At 45.0% G+C, this 18,951-nt stretch overlaps 1 protein-coding gene across 3 annotated transcripts in view; it reads right to left on the bottom strand.

The window, feature by feature from the left end:
- The window catches only part of UBE2F (ubiquitin conjugating enzyme E2 F (putative)), a 45,983-nt gene that overhangs the window by 12,672 nt on the left and 14,360 nt on the right, over window positions 1-18,951 (bottom strand). For 2 of the 3 annotated variants that reach the window (XM_040231882.1, XM_040231883.1), the window contains exons 4-5: window positions 15,147-15,212; window positions 3,671-3,738 (exon numbers count right to left, since the gene is read on the bottom strand). In XM_040231882.1, the coding sequence (XP_040087816.1) occupies window positions 3,671-3,738; window positions 15,147-15,212 (134 nt within the window). The remainder of the gene's footprint in view (window positions 1-3,670; window positions 3,739-15,146; window positions 15,213-18,951) is intronic. The other variant, XM_040231884.1, reaches the window with a different exon arrangement.

The raw sequence follows: 18,951 nt of genomic DNA, 5'->3' as shown, positions 1-18,951 counted from the left end.
CTGTCTCCTGCCTCAGGACGCGGCCTCCTCCCACAGCTCAGGTGGCCACCTTCTGTCTCCTGCCTCAGGACGCGGCCTCCTCCCACAGCTCAGGTGGCACGCCAGGGGAGCCACGTGAGGCCCCAGCGCGTGAGGCCGCGGCCAAGCTGCTATCTGCTCCCAGGCCTCTTCCTGCTCTGTGCATCCCCACACTCTGGGGCGTCACCATCGCTGCATCACCACCCTGGCTTGTCACCGTTTCTGGGTCCAGAGGCTGAGCCTCTTCAAGGCCTCCTGACTTCTCACCTCCAGCCCACAAGGCCTGACCCAGAACCCAGAGCATTTTAGGAGCTCGTTAAACGTCCCTCCATCCTTTCAGCCAACTTCTAGAGCTGAGAGAGACTGTGAAGCAGCTGGAGAGACTGTGACATAAAGTTCAGGGGTCAAAGGACAAAGAACCAAAGAAAAATCTCCATTTTAGCTGCTGGGGCAGAGAGCTGGGGGGTGGGGAGGGCAGGGGGTAAGGGGATACCAAATAGCTGTTTTCTTTTTTAAAAAGTTTATTCTAAAATAATGATGTATTGATGCTTAACTGATTAGAAAATCTTCATTCACAATCTTAAAAACTGACCTTGATTGCAGGAACCATAAGCGTAAGGGGTTTTAAAGAAAAAAAGTCCTTATAAAGTACAGAAATCCTATAAACTGTGATGTAAAAGCAAACGAGTTCTGAGAAAGCTCCACAAAGCCCTTTTAGGCTGACTTGCTGAAAACCGGCTGTCTCTCCTCACTCCAGTGAAACATGAATTCCTTAAAGTCTGCTCTCAGAATTGCTACCCCACATGCCTAGAATCTCTATATTTTCAAATGCTGGTTTATTTTCCACACCACAAATTTCTTGGGGGCAGAGAATGTACCAACCACTGAACAAATGTGAGCCACATGCCTAGTGTGGCCACCTTCGCCCAGCAGTGGAAACACAGTGAGATCAACGCACCCCCAGACTCCTCCTTCGGGGAGCAGACAGTCCAGTGAAGAGAGACAGTGAGGAGAACTGCACAAAGGTGAACTACTAACAAGGGAAACACCACCACCTCTGCATCTACGAAGCACAACACCTCACGTCTCCGGGGACAGGGCCGCCCTCTTCGCCCTGCCGTGAGCTCACGGCTCTGGCTGGCCCCTGCCTGCAGAGAGGCAGACAGAACACGCAGAGGCCCTCCTGGCAGCAGGGTGGGGTCTGGATACACCCGGACGGCCTGGCCTCTCAGTACTTCCTGGCTGGAGAACACAGGTTTTGTTCCCAATGAAAGAGGACCAGCCCTGTCAATTAGAAATTTTCCAAAGGAGGCAGAAACTAAAATAGAAAAATGTGAGCTCTTTATAAGCCACCAGTTACTAGAGGGAATGTATCTTTGAGGCTCAATGGTTTTCTATTCACTACTTATTTCATTTCTGACTTCATTCCTTAAAGAAGTCACAGGGACAGGGGAGTATGACAAATACTTCTCACTACGAAGTGGCCACCAGATGTGTTGGGAAGGGCACACGTGAGGAAGGCGGGCAGCTCTTGACAAGAATCGGCTTTGGCAATGGAGACACTGAGACCAGCAAGGCCAGCCAGGTAAGTTCTTACCTTTCCTTTCTGAGCCCTAACTTCCTGATGGGTATACACAGGAATACTGAGGTTACCCAAACGACTAGAGTGTGACCTAAGCAAAATGAGCGGAAGCGCCTGACACGTGGAAGCCCAAAACACACCTCTGTTCCTCCCTTCCTGTCCTGACCCTCTACTCTCTCCTTACACTGGGAAGAAGACATTCTGCCACCAAATGATGCCCGACACACGCCAACAGCAGTTCTCAGCTTCCTCGAGGCTTGTTTGGAAAGTTCACCAGCTTACACTAAACCCTGTGATCTATCCTCCTCCCCTGAAACCCCCTGCTTTTCTGAACGCGGTATCGCAAACCTACGACCTTTACCTCTCTTCAGAGAGAGGGCGCATGTCCAGGAAGCCAGAGCCTGGAGTTTTAAGTACTGCAAGTCTGATTGTTTCCAGAAACCATCAAAATAACCCCACATTCAAAACATGTGCCTGTAAAGCAAGTTCTCACACTGCTCTTGCCTGAGGAGGTGCAGGTTCCCCTGTCAGTGACCAGGGCAACAGGAAAAGTCTCAGCGGGCAGCTGGATGGGTGGGTTGACAAAGGCCTGGAAGGTGTATCTTCCTATCTTTGTGTAACATTTAAATTTCCTTTTTCTTTTTCTTAGATTGCCAACTCTTCCACATCCTCCAAAAGGGCTTTGAACATTGTAGCCCAGTAGAGATCAATTTCCATACAGAAAAGTTTGGCTTTAAATAGACAAGTGTTAGAGCCACTGAACTAGACAGTGGGGGTGGGGGTGGAGGGGGTAGGGAGGAAGCACAGGAGGAGGGGGACAACCCCACCTGTCAGAGAGGAGGGAGCTGTCGCTGAGGGGAGCAAGGGCCTGAGCGGTGCCAACTCCCTCAGCCTCAGACTCACAGGAGACTGAATTTTACCATCAGACTTTTCTTTCCTGCTCAACAGACCTAGAGAATGTGAAGAAACATGGTGGGAAATAGACATATCAATATGCAAAATCTATAAAATCGGTAAAGCTGGCCATGTGCCAACCCGGAGGCACAGAGCCTGGGCGGCTGTCCCACGCCCTCTCCTCAGGGGGGTGTGGGGTTGTTCGGAGCCTTCACGGATTTCTCACTGCTGTAATGAAAACGCCCCTCAAAACTCACACCTGGGTTTTCTCACTTCTCCACTATTTCCTGACCCCAAGTCTTCTTTCCTCAAGTCAACCTGGCCAACCTGCCCTGTACAAAGGCTGCCGGTTCTCATTTCCTCAGCTGTCAGCACAGCAGGAGACAGGTCTCGTCACCCAGAACCCCTGCTCCAGTTGTGCTCAAACCGATCCAATTCTCACTCTCCTCAGACCCTTAACTGGCCCTGATCACTTTCCAAATACGACCTTCTCTCTTCCTTCTCTGAATTCTCCAGTTTCCTATTGCTGACCGATTATCATTGTCTGCTACTTACTACTTTCAGCACTTTATGATTAATTTTCTACCCTTTCTCTCACTTTCCTACTTGGTCAGCACATTCCTACAAGCAAAGGCAAAATGTAACTGCACCGGGCCCAGCTACTACTGGAGGGTCCTTGAAGGACCCGACACGTTGACAGGGGTGTAAACAAACACTCATAGTTTAACACCATGGGTTGTTTTCCTTTTCCAAAAATCTAAAACATGTTTTATATACTTCTCAAATTTTGGTGTTATACCATAAGCGAACGTACAGTTTTAAATAAAATACTCTTTCCTCCAGTGCCAGAATTTAACAAACTTGCATGAGATACACAGTCAGATCCCTGTAAACGTGTGGCCTCAGGACAGTAATTCCAGCCTCAGTAGAGCAGCAGCCGGCACAGACTGCCCAGCACACAGTACTTGCAAATGTGCGCTGAGAAATGAACCTCTCTACTAAAACCCTAAATACTGCTGGTGAGGGGCATTAACAGCACATGCCAGCCATTCCGTGCTCAGTCCCAGGACTGGGTGGGCCGCATGTGGACACGATGCTGGGGAGGGGACCGCCAGGCCCGGTGACAGCCAACCGCCACGTGAAGGGGGCACAATGACTCAAGAGCAGGCTACTCACCACCATGTTGTATGCGTCAGGAACTTCAGTTTCAAACTGAAATTTTCCACCCTGGTAGTAACCCTCATCTATCAAAAACACAAAACAAAACAAAGAAATCCTTTAAATTGAAAAAAAAAAAGTAAACAAAAGGCAAGCACTATGTTAGGATATGGCATATACAGAGAATTAAGCGTTTAAAAAGAGGACTGCCAGGCTCCTTTGTTACTGCAAGCTCACCCCTGAGCTGACAGTATGGGCGGGCCTGCTCTCCTCCCGGCGGGCAGCACCCTCGGGAAGGGGGAGGCATCTTCTGGAAGCCTGGTTCCCCTTCTCCTCCGTCCCTGGAGCAGCCCAGCCCTAACTGCAGTGCTCAGGGCCTCCCCTCAAGCCTCTGGCACACCTCATGACAGGCTGCTGTCCTGCCTCAGCTCTTGGTCGTCTGTCTGCTGCTGGCCTCCCCATGAGAGTTCAGTTCCAAGGGGCAGGCGGGCAGATGGCCGTGTCCCCGCCCACCTCCCTTTCATGACCTTTCTCCTGCTCAAAAGAGAAGGCACGGTGCTCATCCAGCCTCTCCCTGGGGTGCGCTGCAGCAGGGGTGACGCATGCCCCCAGCAGAGCACCCTGAATCCAGGCCCAGTGTGGGCTTGTGCTTCTCTCCATCTCACACCCACTTCTGTTCAGGGCACAGGACGGCACTAGAGATAAGATGTCACGGTTCACATTGGAATGTCTTGAATTCAGACACACTGTGGAGCCTGATGGCAGGGATGGTTAAATTTCATTTAGTCACTTCAATCTTAAGACTGCTGTAAAGGAAAGCATCACCCCTGTGAGGAGCAGCAGGCAAAGCGGGCACCAAGGAGCACAGAGAGGCACACTCCTCCACATGGTGATCAGCTCCACACTGCACCTCTCCACTAGGAGCTGAACTTGGACGTGGGATGGCTGTCAGATGCATTACCTTCAAGTTTTTAAAAAGTCAAGGCCTCACCTGAGAGAGAGTGGTTTGACAGAACTGGTTCTGTCTATTGATGCAGATATTTCTGATAAACTGAATGAGCTAAATCTGCATTCACAAGCTTTTGTAAGGCCCACATGTTTAATATTGTAAGGGTGTGATAATACTGTAAGGGTGTGATAATACTGTAATGGTATGATAAAATTAATATCAATTTTCTCAGTGCTTCCTAGTATTTCATGTATAATGAAATGAAATGTCATTGAAGAAGGACAGGTATGATGAACGGTCAGCTAGCTGGTGTCAGGAAACTGGTTTTGGGGCAACCTCAGAAAATATGACACAAAGGGACCCCAGTCACCCGGTCTGTAAAGCCATTTCCAACCAGCCAGCTTTCAACTCTTTGGCATCAACACAACATAAGGAACCCAACCTGGTCGTCAGCTGAAAGATGACGACTTATCAAACCCCTTATATGATTCTGGCTCCTGACTCTGAAGCCCAGTGACACAGCAACAGTGACAACAAACGCCTCCTGTGCCTGCCTACTTATTCACACGAAGTTTTCAGCGGCTACACCTAGAAAGACAAAAGGAAGGAAGAAAACTGACACTGAGTGAGCCCTTCCTTCCAGCATTAAGTGATACTGTTCACAAATACCTAACTGAATCAGAGGAAAATGCCAACAGTAACCTCGTTATTCTCAGATGCATTTCAGATAAACTACACTTGGTTTAATAACCATCAAGGCTTGCAAGGTACTGTGTAAAGTCATTCTTTACTGCACAACATTTGAGGAGCACCTATTATGTGTCAGGTACTGTTCTAGACAAGGGTTGACACACCAGCAAGACACCTTCCTGAAGCTTATATTCCAGAGGAAGGGAGACAAAGTGAAAAAGAGCTAAGGGGCTAGGAGGTGGGAGGAACTGCAGTTTAATAGGACCTGAAAGTGAAGGCTTAGAGGAGGAGGAGGAAGGAAAGCAAAGTGAGACCCCTGAGAGGGCTTGATGCATTCCAGGGACTTGGCAGAGGCCAGAAGGCGAGGCAGGAAGGAGGAGCTGAGGCTGGAGAGGCAGCAGGCCCACCCACAGGCCACTGTTAAGCACACCGGCTTTTACTCAGAGTGAGGCTGCAGGGGGGGCTTGGGCAGAGGAGGGGCAGAACCACAGAAACAGTCCAGGTGAGACTGTGCTAGTTAAGACCAGGTGAGAGCTGCTGAAGCAGAGGTCCCGTGAGAGTGACACTACCGGGATCTGTGGACAGAGGAGGGTGGGCAGGGAAGGAAGGAGCCAAAGTGCCAGATCTCTGAGTGTGACAGAAAAGGGCAGAGCTGCCACCTCAGAGACAGACAGCCTGTGGAGGGAACAGCTGTGAGACTTAACATCGGATGTGAGATCCATATGAGACTGCATGTCCACATCCAAGTGGAGACATTGATGGGAGCGTTGGGGAGAAGTTGGGGGGTGCCGCAGGAGCATGGTTGGGAGCTGTGCATGGAAGCATCCAGACTTCATGAGCTGGCGAGGTCCTCAGGGACCCGACTATGGTGGACCAAGGACAGGACGAAGCCCTGAGGGGCCCCCTGCTTAGGGGGGTTAGAAGGCAGGACAAGAAGGGCAGTAGTGGCAATGGAGGAAAACCAGGATCTAGGAGCTGGTACAGACAACTGCAACAGTCAGTCATGAGATCAGGCTCCACACCCAAGGGTCTTACGTTATAGAACTTCTTAAATAACTGAATAGTAACAAAAGAGAATGAGAGGCTGTAAAAATTCTTATAGGCAGAAAAACCTTTACTTCAGGATACAATTCTGTGTGTATGTGCTCAGTCACTCAGTCCTATCGGACTCTGTGTGACCCCACTGACTGCAGCCCGCCAGGCTCCTCTGTCCACGGGGATTCTCCAGGCCAGAATACTGGAGTGGGTTGCCATTTCCTTCTCCAGGGGATCTTCCCAACCCAGGGATCAAACCCAGGCCTCCTGCACTGCAGGCAGTTTCTTTACCGTCTGAGCTACCAGGGAAGCCCCAAATTCTGTGAGACAAGAGAAATAAAAATATGAGTGCAAGGAGAAAAAGTAGCAATGAACATCTCCCAATGATTAAAGTAGAGCTTGTTCAATTTATTTTTTTAAATGCATGATGGTAGGTATATCCATGGTATTTAGACTCCACTGGAAAGATTTTAAAGAGTAACACAAGACTTTTTCCCTCTTTAAATGTCAATTTTTACAGCACACTGGAATCAGATGCTATGCAAATTTTAAGCTCGAAGGAAAAATACAATCCCTGCCAAGATGAGCCTGTAGATAGGAGGTCCGCAATCTCTCTGTGAAGGGCCAGGCACTGCGAACTTTGTGTAGAAATAGAGAAGATCCACAGTGAAACACACAGAGAAAAGTAAAACAGAACCGTGTGGCCCACAGTTCATGCATAGAGAGTATATACAGGCAAGATATTACCATTCATATACATAATTGGGGTCCCACAAATGGCTTATGGATAAAACATTTAAAGAAATGTTGGTCAGTTATTTCTAAATTTGATGAAAACTGGTAACTCATGGATCCAAAAAGATCAATAAACCCCAAATGAGAGAAACAGGAAAAAAAAATCACAGCAAAGCACATCATCATAAAACTGTCAAAAACTGCGACAAAGAGACAACGCATATCACAGAAAGTGAAACAAAGAATCACCACTAACTTCTTATAAGAGGAAAAAGAGCAAGTCAGAAGGCAGAGGAATGATATCCTTAAAATGCTGATACTGTCAACTTAAGAATTCAACATCCAGCAAAGCTGGAAGAAGTCATCATCAGAAAATCTGCATTACCAAAAAAAAAAAAAAAAAAAAAATCAAGGGGATTCTTCAGGCAAAAGGAAAATAACAGATGGGAACTCAGAACTACAAAAGGAATGAAAGCTGTAAGTGGTAAATATGTCAATAAATATATAAAGAACCAGAATATACTGTTAAGTAAATGTGACTATAAAATAAAGGTCTGAATGGGGAAGTGGAAATTCACTATTAACCTGGCTAAACTTCCTCCTTAAAAAATAGAAAAAGAAGACCAAATTAAACTGAAAAAAGGACATATAAGCAGAAAACTAAAAAATATTAGAAGATAATCAATGAAACCAAACACTGGTTCCTTGCAGAGACCAATAAAATTGATAACCTCTAGCTAACTGGATCAAGAAAACAAATTTTCAACGCCAGGAATTAAGGAAGGTATATCAACACAGACTCTATAGAACTTAAAGGGGTCAGAAGATATTAAGAGCAACCTTACATTAATAAATTCAAAATGCAGATGATATGAACAAATTCTTTGAAGGATACAAATCACCAAAGCTCACCCCAAAATAAGAAATCCAAGTAACTCACACCTATTATATTCATTCTTAAATTCCTACCACAAAAAGAAATCAACAAAATGGTAGACGTAGGTGGTTTTACTGGTGAATTCTATCATTTAATAAAGAATTAATAGTCACTCAACATAAAACTTCCAGGAAACAGAAAGGAACACTTCCCCATTCATTCCAGGAAGAGTAAGGAGAGGAGGGAAAGAAACTAGAGCCTTATCTTGCACCACATGCAAAAATTCACTCAAAATGGTTCATGGACCTAACTTTGAAACCCAAAGCTATAAAACTATCTTTTTTTTTTTTTTTTTAAAAAAAAGGGGAAACCTGCATTTCTTAGACAAAGATTTCTTAGGACACAAAAAGCACTGTTGCTGCTGCTGCTAAGTCACTTCAGTCGCGTCCGACACTGTGCGACCCCATAGACGGCAGCCCACCAGGCTCCCCCGTCCCTGGGATTCTCCAGGCAAGAACACTGGCGTGGGTTGCCATTTCCTTCTGCAATGCATGAAAGTGAAAAGTGAAAGGGAAGTCGCTCAGTAGTGTCCGACTCTTAGCGATCCCATGGACTGCAGCCTACCAGGCTCCTCCATCCATGGGATTTTCCAGGCAAGAGTACTGGAGTGGGGTGCCATTGCCTTCTCCGCTGTGTTTGCACTATTGCTGTAATTAGTAAATAAATTATTATAAACTCAGCAGCTTGAACAATAAAAACTTATTATCTTTTGTAGGTCAGAAGTCTGTAACCAGTCTCAGCGGCTAAGAGATGGCAGGGCTGCAGCTCTTTCTGGTGGCTTGAGGAAAAATCCATTTTTCATGCTCCAGCTTTAGGAAGTCACCTGTGCTCCTCGGCCCAGGGCCCCTTCCTCCACTTTCAAAGTCACCGATGGCCAGTGGAAGTTAATACTACAGACAACAACGTGGATGAGTAACGTGCAAAATGCTACATCCTGGTTGGGGCCATTTACGTGACTTTCTGGAAAAGACAAACAGCAGGGCAGAAATCAGATCAAAGACTGGCAGGGGCTGGAGGTGGGGAGAGGAAGCTCACTACCCAGGGGCCCGAGTTCTGAGCTGATGGACACACTGCGTGCGTTTCAATCGTGCCGGTGGTCACACAACTGTTACGCATTTGTCATGACGCAGAGAATGCCACAGCTGACAATGGTGAATTGACTGTCTGTGAAGTTCGGTCTCACTGAACAGGGTTTTTGAAAAAGATAAAGCCTGCTACATGAAAGGCACTGTTAGGGGGTACAGGAAAATAAAAGCGTGCTGGCAGTTTTTACAATGCCAGAAAGCTTAACATTTACACAGCGTGTCCTCTTAAAAAACATTTTATATACAATAACCATCAGAATATATGTTTAACTATGGTAATAATGGCTTTTAAAACAGTATGTCAGACATTTAAATTCATACTCACTCCTGGAAATCTGAGCATCCCAAGAGAGAATCTGCCTCAGAGTTTTACGTGCGAGGCAGAGGGCAGAAATCTGTGAGCACAGTGGATACCAGGTAACATATCCCCTGCTCAGCAGGATCTAAGCAAAGACAAGGAGGAGGGCAGGGAATGTCTCCCTAACAAAAGTTAGCTGGTGCTAAGGGAGGTAACTGGTTGTCTTGAGCGCTGACACCACATTTCTACTATATATGAGAGGAGATTAACTGCCACTGTATTTCTAGGGTTATTTGAAAGAAAAGACGCCATCAGGAAACAAGTCTCCTCTTCCGATTCTTCTCCTTGCAATGGTTCCCAGAAAGCTAAAAGTCAACGGAGAAGGAACCAGGGAGGAGGGCACACATCCTGTGTGTCTGAAACCTTGGCCGAGTGAGAGTACACCACACTCCAGCTACCAGGAGACCAGGGTGGTGGTCAAGCCAGAGGTCTGCTTCAGTGCTCTCATCCATTTTCATGTCTTTAAACATGTTCAGGATCATTTAAATGTTGCTCCAAAATGTTCACGTGTGGGACCAAACCTATGCCTCAGGCTTACTAACCGTACTTCTCTGCTGAGAAACTGGGCTCTTTATTTCACATTTAGAAGCTTTTCCTTCTGTAACTCCAAAGCTGCGAAACAAAGCTAAGAATAACTAAGAACCAAACATCACGGGGTAATAGATAATTAAAATTTCACGACTCAGTGTAGGGTGCACTTTTATTATCAAGCTCATCAGTTAGGGAGCTTTTTATAAATTATATGTTCAAATTAAGAAAACATGACTAATCTGATAATCAACACATTTAAAACACATTTAGGTGAATATATACCTAAATATACAAGATTTACAATATAATTATGTAATTCTCTAACCAGAACTTTTATCCCATGTAACAATTTTTAAAAAAGGATATTATTCACCATTAAAAAAAACTCCTACATATCTAATAAAAAACATATACCCAGAGGATGAGATTGTTGGATGGCATCACCGTCTCGATGGACATGAGTCTGAGCAAGCCCTGCGAGTTGGTGATGGACAGGGAAGCCTGGTGTGCTACAGTCCACGGGGTCGTAAAGAGTCGAACACAACCGAGTAACTGAACTGAACTGAACCCAGGTACATAAATCTCGCAACTCAATAATGAGACAAGCAATCCAACTTTTAAATGGGTAAAATATTTGAACAAAGGAGACATAAACAGAGCAAACAAGCTCAGGAAAAGAGGCTCAATATCTTTGATCATCAGGAAAAATGCAAATCAAAGTCACAATGAGATACACACACATTGGAGTGGCTAAAACTGAAAAAAGTGATAATACTAGCTGTTGGCAAGAAGGTAGGTTAACTGGAATTCTCATTCATTGCTAGCAGGAATGCAACGTACTTTCTTTTTGGAAAACAGTATGCCAGTATTTCATAAAGCTAAACTTATTCTTATCATCACTAATTATTAGAGACACGCAAATCAAACCTACAACGAGGTGTTACCTCACACCAGTCAGTATGGCCATCATCAAAAAAATCTACCAACAATAAATGCTGGAGAGGATGTGGAGAAAAGGGGACTGTTGGTGGGAGTGTAAACTGATACAGCCATTATGGAAAACAGTATGGAGATTCCTTACAACACTAGGAATAAATCTATCATATGACCCAGCAACCCCACTACTGGGCATATACTCTGAGGAAAACCGTACCTGAAAAAGACACATGTACCCCAATGTTCCCAGCTGCACTGTTTAAACAGCCAGGACATGGACGCAATCTAGATGCTCACTGACAGATGAGTGGATAAAGAAGCTGCGGTGCATATATACAAGGGAGTATTACTCAGCCGTAAAATGAATGAACCTGAGTTCCAGTGAGGTGGAGGAACCTAGGGCCTGTTATACAGAGTGAAGTAAGTCAGAAAGAGAAAAACAAATACAATATATTGATGCATATGTATGGAATCTAGAAAAATAATATCAATGAACCTATTTGCAGGAAAGACACAGATGCAGAGAATGGAGGGAGACGCAGATGCAGAGAATGGAGGGAGAGAGCGGGACAAATGGGGAAAGCAGCATCAGCATGTATACGCTATCAGGGGCAAGATGGACGGCTGGTGAGAAGACGCTGTGTAGCACAGGCAGCCCATCTGGTGATCTGTGATGACCGGGAGGTGTGCGGGGAGGCACGGGATGTAAGTATAATTATAGCTGATATGCACAGTTGAATGGCAGAAACCAACACAACATTGTAAAAATTACAAAAAAAACAAACCCACTGGCAAATGACGACCTGCACACAAAGGTTTATAGCAGCTTTTACGCATGATGGCCCCAAAGTGGAAACAGCACAAAGGTTCATCAATAACCTGGTATAAATACTGGTATACACCCATACGACAGAATAAAACCCATCAGTAAAAAGACACAAAATACAACACAGGTGAAACTCAAAAGCATTGTGCCAAGTAAAATAATGTAACTTATACCTCAATCAACATTGCTTTTAAAGAACTTTTTAAAATCAATCTACATTTCCACCTTAAGAAGGTAGAAAAAGAAAAGCAATTTAAACCCAAAGTATAAGGAAGGAAATAATAAAGAGCAGAAATCAATAAAACGGATAGACAACTCAGAAAAACAAATGCTTGCTCTTTCCAAAAAAATAAACTGGATAAACCACAAGCTAACATGAGCAAGGGAAAGGGATGTCAGGACAGATCTCACAGACCCCAGCAGGCTAATAAGAAAATATTCTGAACAAATTGGGATGGTGTGAAAATGCCAAGAGCAGTCTTGCTCATAATAGCCAAAAGTTGGAAAGAATTAAAATGCCCATCAATATGAAAATAACTATATTCATCATATTCATACAACAAATACTGCTATCCACAACAACACATATGAATTTAAAAACATGTTAACAAGAAAGAAGCCACTAAGAGTACATAGAATGATTCCATTTAAATGAAATTCAAGAACTCAAGGAATTTAAGGACTACAATAAGAGAAACCAGAAAGCAATTCTGGGTAGGTAGCAGGGGTGAGGAATTGACTGCAAAGAGGAAGAAAGGAACTTCGGGAATGCTGCAAAATCTTTACTAGGATTATGGTCACACAAGGGTACGTGTCTATTTTGCAAAACTAATTGTGCACTGCAGTTCAAATTAGCACACTTTATTGTTAATAATTTTATACTTCAGTAAAATTTATTTAAAAAGTAAAACTTGAATAAAAACTGCCTATGGTCCCTTCTGCCTACAAGTCACCATCCCACAATGGGAGCAGGCTGGGGGGACCTCCGCAAGTCTGTAGGCCCAGTTTTTCAAACCATCCCTCTGACTTCACAGACGATACCAGGGGGTATTTCAGCCAGTCTTTAGATTTTTGCTTTGTTTCATTTTCCTTTCTAGTATTGTTTCTTGTTTAGTGAGTTAATGTGGAGATTGTTTTTCTTCCAAATTTGGTTCTTTTCCTTTCTTCCATCACCTAATTACATTTCCATCTTTTCTCTGAAGAGTGCATTTATTCCCAAGCGTGAGGGATATTCCCCAAACAAAACTATAAAAATTGTGCCAAGTACAAACAGAGACTATCTTGCCAAGACCCAGAAGAAGAAGAGATTTGAGCTTCAAATGCAGATGCAACTCTCCCCCCTGACCACCTAAATATCCAGATCCTGTGCGTTATTTAGTTTTCATCCCCAAGATTACTGGCCAAAACGAGCTAGTTTCAAAACCACCTGTTCCATATACTGTTAAAACACTGTTACTCCTCGGGCCTATCTCTATATAGTTTCTCTTCAATACTAAAGACAGCATGACTCCAAATAGTTTTTATAAAAAACCAGGATACTGGGTAAGCTTTTGGGGTTGGCAGATGTCTGTGATGCTTCTCTAAATAATCCAGGGCAAGAGAAATAGCAGCTTCCTGCTCCAGTGACACCACAAAACATGAGCACACTGCACACAGCTCCACGTGCGCACGTCCACAGACATGAACACTCAAGTACCAGGCAATTACAGGCACCAAAACACAAGTTACTTTTTTACCTGATGGAAGAGTGAACACAAAAACTGTAACAGTTGTGCTACAGTTCCAAGAATAATAAGAACATCAAAGATGGTGTCAGAGATATAACCTTAGTGAGAAGGTTCACGTCATTTAGTAAAAACATTCAGTTGAAAAAAAAAAGGAAAAAAGAAAAGGAAACATTTATCCAGAGGTTGGACTCGACACATGTAAGAGAGCGACAAGCCTGGCAAAGCAGACAAGGTCTCTCAAGAGCTAAGAGACACAAAGCCCAAGCTTGGGCAGAATAGCAGAATCCATGAGAGCCACTGAAAATGCTTAAAAAGGCAGAGGGAAGAAAGTATTTTTACTACAAACACACAAGAGTGAGACTACTTAGTAGACAGAGAACCAATCTTAATCACCGCAATCATTTCTGAAAATACCTTGCAGTGCTTAACAGTGACAGTGATGTTCATAATGGTGCCCTCTGGCCACCAGGAAACATTAGAGTGTGCTGAGTACCCCTTGCTAAACACAGCAAACCTGCGACATCTTTGTGAAGGCGGCCAAGGGATGTTAGAGCCTCCCTCACTTCACAGGTAAAAGTCCTCTCTGGAGGTCAGGTCCATTTCTGATGACAGCGTCCTGGTGCTAGGATCTCTACCCTGGTGCTCGCTCAACTTAGAAAATGGAGATGGTAGCAGAGTGAACTTATGGATACGTTCCAGAGCCGCCCGTGGAAGCACCACACAGATTACGTGAGGTTTTAAAGATTCAAGCACATGTTGAAAGCAGGGTTTCTCCTGTTGCCACACATCACCTCCCATCCTACCTGCAGGCAGACAACACGAGGGCTTATTTGTGGGCTCATTATCACCCACTGAAACTCTGCATTCTCCACTGTTTAATTAGCTAGTGACTCATGATTCCCAGTTTCCCACTTGCTTTCCACCTCCCAAGTAAAACATCGCCCTCTACCTCCTCCACAGCACTCCTTCCCCTTACTTAATTCTCTCTGCCCTGCTCTCTCCTCTCCTCAGCCAGCCCGCCATGGCACAACGCCCTGTCAGCATGAACTCTCGTGGGCTGCAATGTTGGAAGCTGTACTCCCCCAACTGCACCGTAACTAGGAAAGACCCGCACCCTCTCTCCAGCTGCTCAGTATGACCAAGGAGAAATATCTACCGGCTTGGACTCCTATCAGTGCTAATGAGGACAGCTGGTTATCTGCTTGTTTCCTCTGCTAGACCTGGGCTGAAGTGCTTCACACACATTATCTACTTAATCCTCACAAGTGTCCCAGGAGATAGGTTCTATTTGTTCCCCGCTTTGCAGCTAGGTGGGCTGCAGCTGAGAGAGGTTACTGAGCAATTTGGGCATGGCTGCGCTGCTCCAAGTGGGCAGAGCAGGGTCTGGATGCAGTCACGGCCTCAGAGCCCGTGCTCTGCACCCCGCGCCAGCAGCCTCCCCGGGTATTCCCTCGCGCTGTTAAAGCCGGCACCAGTTCCTGGAGCACGTGCCGCGCGTCTCAGGGCACTTCACGATGCTCTATCTGACCACACGGCATGCATCTCCTGGGCCTCTGGAATGGTCACTGCTCTTACAACTTACAACAAGTTAGAGGACAAATCAAACCGAAGATTATACACTCGGAAAATCTTTAGGATTTGCTGTCTGAAAACCACTTCAACACTTACACATGTAAGAATATTACCTGGGGTGACAGTTAGCTGAAAGCAATGAAGCTTGTTTGGATCAGGAAAATGCACTTTACACGTACCTGCAAAAGAAACAGCTCGTCAGGAAGGCTAGCGGTAGTCCTTACATTGAGGCGAACCTCGAAATACATGGAAAGTTTAATGCTGCTGAGGCGCTGACAGGCTACCCAGTAGATTCCCTCTGTTTGTTTGGTAACAGTCGTGCAGTGTGCTCAAGTTGCAAACCACTGACACCTGACATGTGTCTTCCTCCTTACAGGTGTTTATTAGTGAATTCCAAGTTGACCATGTTGTCTTTCACCCTTTAAATGGTTCCTAAAAACAGAGCTCTTTCCATTAATGTCAAGACTGGTGCTACTTTACTTTGAGAAGTCACACCTCAGGAAGATTAATGTATGTGGGTAAAGGCAAGCTAAACATAGAAAAACCAGGAAAAGAGCCCAGGCCACACTCTGGTCTGTACCCACCAGGGCACACAGAAGTTACAAAGAACTGTGCCAGCTGAGGAAGTGCACACCCAGGTCACGGCATTCTTTTATTTTTCCCTAACATCCTCACAACTCAACTGGTAACTCCGCTTGGTTTGCTGGTAGAATGAGGCTCAGCTGACTCAGATGGTGACACTCGGCCCACGTAAGCCGCACCAGAAGGGTCTGGATTAGGAGACCCCGTGGAGAGCCCCCTGGAGAGCGCTGCTGCAGTGAGGCGGACAGGGTAAGGTGGCCACAGCCGACATCTGCCGCCTTCAAACAAATGACACATGAGAAGAGCAAATACCCAAGGGATTAAATAAACAAGGAAGATGGAGGGAATATAGGTAAAAATTGTATTTTATAAACCTGGAAAATATTATGCTAAATTCCTTGAGTCGTCTACTGACAATTTCTTACAAGTCGTACTGAAAATATCTGCCTAGTTTCACCGGTATGAATTTTCATCCAAAAGAGAAAGATTCTACTTTAGCCTGGGACACAGCCTTAGAGACCATCTAGTCCGACATCATTGACTGTGAAAGATGACACGAAGGCCCAGAGAGGTTCAGTGACTGGCCTAAGACCACGCAGGTTATCAAAGAGAAGGAAGTTTAGCTCCCAAATTAAAACTAGTTTATGCCTCATTTCATTACTCCATGAACATGCCAGATATGACACACAGCAACATGCAGAACTTGGGCTTTTTTTGGACCAATCCTTCAGAAAAATCAATGCAGAGTAAAAGGTAACTTAGTCTAGAAAAGCAGGACAGGGTCTCAGAGATCACACTGTCATTTTCTTTGTTTTTGAAACAAAGAAACCAGGGACTGAAGAATCCAAGGTTTTCATCCAAGACACACATTTGCACCATGCGTAGTAGTTTAAATGGGTTTTGTTTTTCCTAATTTAACTTGAAAAGATAAATTCCATTTTTCTAGTGAAATATATGTAACAAAAACATATGACAAGGGTGTGGGGAATGCTTCATTAATTAGATAAAGTTGGCACCATCCATTTGTCTTTAATGCTTCATATTCTCATTTAATAAAGGGACAGATATAGACATCAACCCCTCTAATAGAGACTGACCCACCAAGAATAAAGAAATCATCAAGATGGGTTAAAAAAAAAAACACAGTAAAACTCCTAAAAAGAACCAAACCTTTTTGAAGCTGAAGAGAAGTCTAAGCTCCTACAATGGCGGCAAAGCGTTGAAGTCAGGTTTTTGTTCTAGTTCAGTGTGGGGGCTTTATTGGAGAAGGCAATGGCACCCCACTCCAGTACTCTTGCCTGGAAAATCCCGTGGACAGAGGGACCTGGTGGGCTGCAGTCCATGGGGTCACTAAGGGTTGGACTTCACTTTCACTTTCATGCACTGGAGAAGGAAATGGCAACCCACTCCAGTGTTCTTGCCTGGAATTTCCCAGGGACAGGGGAGCCTGGTGGGCTGCCGTCTATGGGGTTGCAGAGTTGGACACGACTGAAGTGACTTAGCAGCAGCAGCAGCAGCAGCAGGAGCTTTATTAAACTGGAGAAGGGAACGGCAAACCATTAACTACTGAAACTCCAGAATTAAGCTTTTTCTCTGTATGGAGACATAGGCTAAGACTTTCATAGTATTTCCATCTAATTGAAAGAGATGTTTTTTTTATGTTTTGCAAACAGAGAAACCTCTATAAACTTGCAGGTACAGAGTTCCAAACTAGTTCTGAATAATTTCTAAGCAGCATTGCTCTATGGCAAGTTATGTTGTTTGCCTTAATATTTTAGAAAGATTATGAATTAGACAGGAAAGATCTGTTCTTTCATGGCTTCTTGTTTCCTCTTTAGAATGAGCTATGAACTTGTGGAAAGCCCGGCTGTCTGTATAAACTGATTTATACTATATCCACTAAGACTGGGAAAGCAGGTAGGAAGACGGAGAGGAGAGAAGCATGTAGTTTGTTTAACCTGATACCACACCTGTACGGCCTGGGGAGACAGGTCACGCCTTTTTCAAACCTAAGATACACAGTTAAAATCCTGGTTTGAAAGCCAATTATAGTTTTATTGTTTTTAAACTAACATTTTAGATAAAGCTGAACTATACTCTATGGGTTACTAACCGACAATCTCTGGGTTTTTACGGTCTTTAATTAAATGTCTGCATGAGTATATATGTTCGAGCTGGGGGGCTAGTGGGAAGACATGATGGGGGCTGAGAACAGAAGGACCATGTCATTTTCCTCTTTCATTGGATTTTCCCAGATTCTTACATGGCCTGAAAGGCAGAGGGGAAGGACAGAGTGGGCACAGTGTGGCCCAGCCGCCCCGCCTCAGGAGCTCACCGCCCTGCTCCCTGCCCTGCCCACACGCGCTGTCTGCCTGTCCTCCTGGGCGCTTGAAGCAAACCATGCGCAAATGCTCCGTAGGTAGAAAGACAGCCTCTTCACAGAGTCCCAAAGCATTTCCTTCTTGTTCTGCCTGGAAGGAAACTCTGAAGTCAACCAATCCAGCCACTTTTAAGACATTCTTGACCAACACTAAGACATATATTTTAGCACAACCCACTATACTCATATATAAATGTTATATATTTAAAAGAATTTTTCAAGGAGTATGTACTAACCCTTACATACTGGTTGCACAACCACTGAAGCACTGCATCCCACAAGGATCTTTCCAACTTTCGGTGGGGCTGGAGAAGGCCGTCTCTCACCCTGTGTGAGACAGGCCTCTGTATCAAGCTCTCCCGAGCATCTGCCCAGACTAGGAGACCCACGTAAAAAATATTTCACTGAAGTCGTAAAAGTCCTCAGCCTTAACCAAGTGTAATGATAAAAAGTTCTAATTCCAAAAACCACTACAGTGGTCAAAGCCTTCAGACTCTGATGGTCTTACACACCATAAAGGGCTTGGGAAGGCATCGAGGACACGTATCACAGGAATGAACACTGGGTAGGCAAGCCTGCTCATGAGTGAGGCCCTCAGTCAGGCCCATGTGTCGGGCGGGAAGGACCAAGCAAAGGGAGGGGACCTGGAGACATAAAGACAGCACAGCTGTCCAACCTTGGGCACAAGGACCACTCACAAATAAGCACTTTCTGGACCAAGACATTGGTACCATCACTAACAAAAACAGGACTGTCCATCACTGATTCACGTGCCTCTTCACTGGAAGGGGACATGGGACGGAATGTGTGCAGGACGAACGAGCCCTAACCGACGAATTCCTGCGGCACTAAGGAGGGGGGTGCCGTTGGCTCCCTTCTCCTTCCCAGGGCCCTGAAAAGACCCTGCTACCTGTTTGCACAACATGCATGCTTATTCCTAATACACATATTAAATA

This window comes from Oryx dammah, unplaced genomic scaffold (genome assembly GCF_014754425.2).
Source record: "Oryx dammah isolate SB20612 unplaced genomic scaffold, SCBI_Odam_1.1 HiC_scaffold_28, whole genome shotgun sequence".
Taxonomy (NCBI): Eukaryota; Metazoa; Chordata; class Mammalia; order Artiodactyla; family Bovidae; genus Oryx; species Oryx dammah.
Note: the sequence above shows the minus strand (reverse complement) of the source record. Positions and strands in the feature narration are given on the sequence as shown.